General features: G+C 39.7%; 1 protein-coding gene across 1 annotated transcript in view; it reads right to left on the bottom strand.

Annotated features, from left to right (window-relative positions):
- Positions 1–2,070: 2,070 nt before the first annotated feature.
- The window catches only part of LOC138059303 (katanin-interacting protein-like), a 60,403-nt gene continuing 54,735 nt past the window's right edge, over positions 2,071–7,738 (bottom strand). The window contains exons 48-53 of the mRNA XM_068904871.1: positions 7,727–7,738; positions 6,912–7,162; positions 6,368–6,469; positions 5,775–5,935; positions 4,931–5,028; positions 2,071–2,594 (exon numbers count right to left, since the gene is read on the bottom strand). The exon at positions 7,727–7,738 is cut by the window's right edge and continues 56 nt beyond it. Of these exons, the coding sequence (XP_068760972.1) occupies positions 2,548–2,594; positions 4,931–5,028; positions 5,775–5,935; positions 6,368–6,469; positions 6,912–7,162; positions 7,727–7,738 (671 nt within the window). The 3' untranslated portion in view covers positions 2,071–2,547. The remainder of the gene's footprint in view (positions 2,595–4,930; positions 5,029–5,774; positions 5,936–6,367; positions 6,470–6,911; positions 7,163–7,726) is intronic.

Raw genomic sequence — 7,738 nt, 5'->3', positions numbered from 1 at the left:
CTCATTCATATTCAAACCGGAAGATCCCCGATGAATCACATGTTCTTCTGAATTCCACCCACAACTTGAGGATGAATAAACAAGCTTGACAATGGCCTCGATTCAACTCAGGTGCTTGTCTTCAAAAATACTCATTTGAAAATCCCTCTGTGCGACACGTTTACCTCAAAAGACAGCTGCTGTTGATGGTGCTTTGAACCGCATTAAGCATGTTAGAGCGGTTTTAAATTGAGTGTCGTAAAACGATCAAAGCAGGCGCAAAGAGCGCAATGAACCAATCCAAATTTTCAGCAATTCCGTGCAACTTGCTCAAAGCGCGGGAAAAATCGCGCCTGCAATTTGCCATTGGTTTTGGTTTTCCTTTTCATAGGTTGATAGAGCGGTTTTCAAATGAGTGTTGTAAAACCAACACCATAGTAATTACTTTAACCAATCAAAAAGGACGGAGACAATCCAGTAAACCAATCAAAACTCGAAGTAATTACACGTAGCCGACACAAAAGGCGGGAAAATGTGCACGCGCGAGCCACAATTGGTTTTGGTTTTACTTCTGATTGGTTGAAAAAGTGGCGCGAAAACTTGAACCAATCACTGAGTGAACTAAACGCAAAACCAAAGCAATTCGCTAATTACTTTCGACACTCAATTGAAAACCGCTCTAAACTGGTGCCAGAGTTTTAAACCTATCAATTAGCGTAGCAATTGCAAGCGCGTAATTACTTTCCACAGTCATTTGAAAACGGCTCTAGATGGTGAAATCAATTAAAGATTTTAGCATCGCGTTTACGTGAAACGCCAAACCGCAGGCTATTTCCGCGTGTCATAGATTCTCTCATTGTACCTTGTTTCTTTCTTTTGAGAAGTTGCTCAATATTCGTAAAAACAAACGGGAAATGAGTTAAAATCAAACAAGTCTTTTAAATTTGGGCAAAACGCAAATTTCACTCTGACGTTTGCCTTTCGGTAATTATAAGCATCCTGTTTAAGGTGATTCCCTGGTTTTGCATTGCGCAATCCTACCGCCCATAATTTCTTGCGTCATTGGCGCGCGCATTAGCTCGTGCACATAATTGATTAAATGGTGGATTTTCGTTGACGCCAAGCTTAATCCGCCAAGGAATGGCAATGTTCTATCTCCTGAACGAGCATGGTGACCCCCATTTTTTATTTCATATCTGTGCTCAGAACGGTGTCCTCAAGGAGTAGTAAAAAAATCAGCAAAAATTTATTGCCATTTTTTTGGCAATTTTATAAAATTGTACGGAAGGAGCCATTACGAGTCGAACAGCCCACAATCAAGTTAAATCCATTTTAGAGTGTTAGGTACTTGCAACGAGAATTAACCATAGAATGACACCAGGCTCTACGTTAGTACCATTGATTACATTCATAAAATCGAGCTAAATTTGTCCAGCATTGGAAATTGTTAAAGTGCCTCAAATAGCCTTATTAAGTTATCCGTCCGGGTCGTGCCATGGAAACGAGCATGGAAACGACCACTCCAGGAGCCAACAACTTCAATATTAGGTCTGTGGAACAGCATTTTCACAGATCAAGCTATTTTTAGACGAGTTCTTAATAAGATATGGCTTGCACGAGTGACTGTTCTCAATTCCATAGGTAACAATTTCTCATGGAAGACTTGAAATTAGCCAACGAGGTCTGGTTACGCGGGAAAATCAATCTAAAAATAACTTGGTCCATAAAAACGCCCTTCTACAAATACAATTAAGATGTAGGCTCCTAGTCATGGCCTCCTGACCACTCATTAGAGAGATTGCAAATCCATTGTTATTTTGTGAGACTGACATGAAGGTTTTCTTTTTGCCAAACGGAATGGCAGCATTTCTTGGTTTGAAAGGCAACTCTTGCGTTTGGCTGAAGACTCATGCCTTCTTAACAATCAACAAGAAGCCAAACTAAAACTAACCGCCACTCGCATGTGCGTTTTTTTCGAGCTTTGATAAACTCATGAAGGATCAATCGGGATCAAGGACAAGGTCTGAACATCGCATCACCTTACACGAAGCGGAAGAGGAGTGAAAATCATAATCACTGGACATAACAACATAAGCAACCATGTTTTAATATTTATATGCATATTCAAATAGAGATGCCATTGATAAACAATTTAAAACTTGACCTAAAATACAGGCTAGAAGTAGAGATTTCTTGTAGCTCTTACCCGGATCCAGATTTCTCGCTGGAAAATGAACCAAATTCAGTGTTGAGTTTTATCCTGAATGTTTTTGGTATTTGATTCAATGCAATGTCTTCCGAATCCAATACTACTTAAACAGAAGAGGACAAAACACAGTCGATAGCTCAACAGAGGACGCGAATCAGTGTTTAATGAACACTGACTGTAAAAATATGTGACTTCTACTGACACTTGATGTTAGCTTCTCCACAACCCCCTTGGTTAATAACATATACTACCGATATGAACAGTATAGGGAGTAATATTCCACAGAATCTAGTAACAAGGCGAGGTGAAGTCTAGTTAATTTTGAGGGATGGCAAGCTACATCCTGACCTCCTGTGATATTATCTTTTTTTTTGTAGAGCAGGCACACTCGTCTTTGGTCGCAGAGCTGAAAATAGAAGTTAAAAATACTAAATGCCCCGCTATTGTTGCGTTCTGAATTTTTAATAAAGCAATGCCAGTTATAATTCACAAAAGACACTTAGTTAAGGTGAAGCGGAGACGGCGGTCTAATATATTTGCTATTTGCTTGTATTGTCATTCAGGGTTTGTCTCCTTTTCGGTTCAGGGAATTGGTGCATTAATTAACAGGGCAACAGGTGATAAATGACATTCAGAAAATAGGAAAGATTGACCAAACAACAGGAAAAAATAGGAATTCTCATCCCCAAATAGGAACAAAATAGGAACAAAATAGGAAGCTTTCCTTGAATTTTATCCTCTTAACAAAGCCAACAGCAGCTCTGTTCCTGCGTTATATATCTAACAGACAAGATGGCATGCATCATCCATAGAAACAAGTGTTAAAACTTGTTACCAAGGAAAACTTCACCTACATGGACAGTAGTTTATAAGATGTCTTTAATTTAAGTCCATAGCTCTTTGAAACTAAGAAGGAGAAGCAGCAAGAAAATTTTTTTTCCTAACAGTAAATATCATATATAAGTTCACAGTTAACAAATGTCTTGCAAAGACTATTCGTGACCAAAAAAAGTCTAATGCTTATTATTTTTGGGCCCTTTTAGCAAACTGGGCAACCTTAGCTCTGACTTATTTTGGGCAGTGCTTGTCCTTGACATCATGGCTTTGTCTGACAATTTATGCTGTTTTTCAGGAAACAATTTCCTCTTTTCTCCTATTTCCTCTAAGTATTTCATTGCATCATCTCACTTGTCCTTAGCAGTGTCAAGCATCATTGTGGTTACATTAATAACACTTTGTTGACAGTTGTTGCTTAAAACGCGAGCTTGTTTGTAATGGTTTAATACCACTCTAACAGCAGTCACAAAACGTAAGGAAGAAAAAAAATATATCAACATAAAGATACAACTGTCTTTAAAGAGATGGCATATTAATAAAACAACTATTGTTAAAAAACAAAGAGGATCGATGAAATTGGATTGAATTACTTGCTTCCTTAATTCCACATGGCAGCTGCAAAGCATGCAAATGACCTCGGACCAGGGGCCTGCATGTTTCTCGAAAGTCCCGAAACTTTACGGGCCATTTTCGGGTTTCACAATTTCCTTTGTATCTCAAGAACGGAGAGGATTTAAGTCATCAAACTTCACAGACATGTTTCTTTTTAGTTGGTTTGAAAACATGTTAAAAGATCGGCTTTCCAAAACAAGAGTTTGGAAGTAACACAAATGGCTTTTCGGGTCCGAAAAGTTTTCGGGACTTTCGAGAAACGGGCCCCAGACTCCTTTGCATGCTACCAAAAACACTGAGAATGTGTGGGCACGAGTTTCAGAAGGCTATCATTCACACAGGTTATAAATTCTACACGTTTTTGACAGAAAGCTTCTTTTTTTGAAGAATTTACCAATTTTTTTGAACATGTTCCTAAAAAATAGGAAAAAAATAGGAATTTCTTGAAAAACTAGGAGAAAATAGGGAGCAGGCCAAAAAATAGGAAAAAATCGGAAAAAATAGGAACTTGACGCCCTGCATTAATAATCAACTCTGCATGGGATTTCGAAAGAAAAAACGAAGGAACTGTTTATTGTGACCAAGGGAGACCGGTTCTTTAATTAGAAGTATTACACTCTTACATATCTAGGGGTGAACCTTAAGACCAAGGCTTGTTTTTACACGCATGCGCATTTGCTTCCAGAACAGAACTTTGAAAGGAGCAATGGCGACAATATGGCGGCGACAATTCTTCATTCATGGTGGAGATTTGGAGGCAAATTTTTCTAATAAAGGCTTTGGCGTTAGTGTGCCGGGCTTCGTTTCACGAATCGCAAGAGTTTAGAGAGAAGAAGGCGGATGAAAAAGAGTCGAGTTTCTGGCCAAAAACGGCTCGCCACCTATCTGAACTACAGATCTCGAATTGCCCGAACGACATTCGACAACCTGGCCACTCTCGTGCCACAACCGCGCCCAAACAACTTCACCCGATCAACGTGGTGCAAGTCAAGAAGCCCCAAGAAGCAGACATGCAATGGTGGGATGGTATACGTATACGCAACGCTCGATGGGTAAATGTAAAAGTGCGCATGTGTGATATTTTAATTAACCGGGTTCCCAGGCCCGGAGATGGGTTGGATTTCAACCCAGGTCAAACTAGGGTTAGCAGCGTTAGTATACTAGTCAACTTCGAGAATATTGTTAAGAACATTATTAGGCTCAAATCGCCAAAAACAAAAATTAAGAACGTTCAGCCTCAGCCTCAAAACTAGACGTTCTTATAAAAAAAGAGTGTAATCAGTTGCCTCTTACCAGGATCTGCTGTCTTTCCTACGGATTTGGAATCACTGTAATGAGATACAATTCTTTTGTCGTTTGTCAGCTGAATATCTTGTTCACCTCCTTTGTTACTGCAATAAAATCAAACAAGGAACTTAAGAATGCATGCCATCAACTTGAAGCACTAGATTTTCTAGGGTCGCTGGTCAATGTGGCTTGTAAAGTTCGCTGGAAATAAAGGTCATGTTCTGTTGAGATAAATTGAAATTTGCAGTTGGTTCGATTGATCTGTTTTTGGTCGCATTCTGTTGAGAGAAAACTGTTATCGGTTGCTTCGGTTATTCACGCTTGCTTGGAATTGTTAACAACGATGAGTGGCGTTCGCTAACGTTTTTGTGGGTTTTTTTTTACCTGATCGGACACGGCTCCAGCTTCTGGCGACGTAATACCAAGGAAAAAAAAATTCCCGAAAGTGACACAGACGTTCAACAAAAACGATTATTTATTCTTAGTCCTGTTCTCGTTTGCGGTGAGGGCTCATATTTCTCCCTTTCAGAAGAAAGGCTGGTCAAAGCTGCGGATTTTTGTTACGCCGTCTCGTTGCAGAAGCTGGTCAACAGTGTCCTTTGGGGTGTCAGATGTGTTTGTTCAGAGTTAAGTTTCATGGATTGCGACCTCACGCCGAAATGATTTTAAGAGCTGTCTGTGAAAAGATGACAGTCTGCTGGTCAGTAAATGAAGCTACTTCATGTTTTTGTGAACAAAAATTAAGTGCCCCTAAGCTCAAATATTTTTCTTTGCTGAGATAACTCTATTCGTTTTTCATTTTTAACAAATAAATAACAAACAAACAACTTCTTATCAATTACCATGTTACCTGAGTACATTTTTCCTCTCGGCAAGAGCAATCTGCTCCTGATCAGTGAAGAGTACCGTGTGATGTGGTATCGGCATGTCCAAGTTTGGTAGAATTCCCCTAGTGACTGCCGGAACTTGAGGCAGTATTCCATGGTATACTAGCAAATTATCGACCAACAGCTGCGGAGGAATCCAAGAAAGAAAACTTGGAAAGTTCAAATAAACCAAAATGAGAAAATATCATACAAGTTGTTTTTGTCCGGACTCGTCCGCCAGCTGATACAAAGAGGGAGCGTGCATCCCACTCAGCCAGCGTTTGATTCAAGGTTTCCTTGAGCGAGAAAAGCCCCAATTTAGCACTTGCAGCCTTAAAGGATATAGCTTTTCTTTTTACTGAGACCGAAACAAACAGGTAAAGACGTAAATGAACGCTCGATGAAAACAATTTAATGATAAAGTTGTTTAAAGATCAGGACTCAGCGTTAAGTACCATGGAAACCAATAGGTTTGATGCCTCTTTACCAACGGTTAGCGCTAACCAGGCTCCGGGCAACCGGCCCCAAAAAAGTGAAAAGAATCCCTTCAAACAAAAGTTTCCTTATTGTACCTTACCCCAAATTGCTGAACCCCTCTTATAGGAGTTTTGCTGTAATTCCATACTTTTACCATGGAAACTGTCACTGGCTCATCAAACACAATATAGATGAGATTCACCTACAAATAAGGGGAAAACAAACTCATTGACCCAAAGATCTTTCATTCATTGAGGGTATGACTCTACCAGTGCAGTATATGTGTGAAGCAAACTCTGAGAAAGAGTATGAATCTCATTGGAGCGTGACTTAAAGGCAAAGATCCTTTCTTCTCTAACAAGTCCTGTCAATTATTCCTTAATAACTTCTGCCGAAGCGTTATAAGCTTGACAAGCTGCATTTCACATATATATGGCGCCTTTTCTTTACTTTTCGATCGAACTGTCTGTATCGTTTTGTCTACTGTAATGAGACCAAGAGGGAAGCTGTAAAAAGCCCAGTTTAAAGAACTCATCAAACTTCACTAAAAAGTTCTCTCTAAAGAACATGACAACGACGATAATGACAAAAATCAAAATGACTATGACGACGATGATGAAGATAATACTTGACACCATTCTTACCATTCCAGGTAAGAGGGGAGCCAGCCACATGTGCCTTCCATCTTGAGTGTCATTTACACCATCAATCAGTTTGTCTGGAGTCCTTACATCATCCGTCACTCCTTCTAACACGTTGACACTGTGTGGATACGCGGTGACGTTATTCTCTATCAAACGGATTTTGTAGCCATTCTCGTCGTAGAATTCCAAACCATTTAGACCGATGTAATACGGATCACCCCAAGTAGAAAACAACCGAAACTGGAACACAACTGACAGAAAGTTAAGGAGCGCCGACAAGAAAAGCAATAAGCAATGTTTAACAACTGACGATAAAAACAGTCTATGCATGAGCAGGGATGGTGCAGTGGTAAGAGAACCCGCCCCCCACCAATGTGGCCCGGGGTTGATTCCCAGACTTGGCGTCATACTTGGGTTGAGTTTGTTGATTCTCCACTCTGCTCCAAGAGGTTTTTCTCCGGGGGGGGGGGGGGTACTACGGCTTTCCCCTCTCATAAAAAACCAACTTATGATTTGATATGAGTCGACTTGATTTCTGTACAGTATTTAATAATTCATGACGGGAAAACAAAGAAATCAATAATCTGATACAGATTTAACTTCATTTACATAACGTTTCTTTCTATTTTCCCTGTTAAGATGTCTTGAAGCACTAAAAATACCTAGTGTACATTAACACTTAAATGCGGACGTTTAATAAGTCATTTACAAACTCTCGGCTTCGCCTCGAGTTTGTAAATGTGATACAGATCTGCCGCTCATATTGTATACATTACTTATCATTAATTTATATTATTACATTAATTAAAGGATACAACCACAGGGCA

Source organism: Montipora capricornis, chromosome 8, assembly GCF_036669925.1.
Source record: "Montipora capricornis isolate CH-2021 chromosome 8, ASM3666992v2, whole genome shotgun sequence".
NCBI lineage: Eukaryota > Metazoa > Cnidaria > Anthozoa > Scleractinia > Acroporidae > Montipora > Montipora capricornis.
This window is presented reverse-complemented; position numbering and strand designations above follow the sequence as displayed.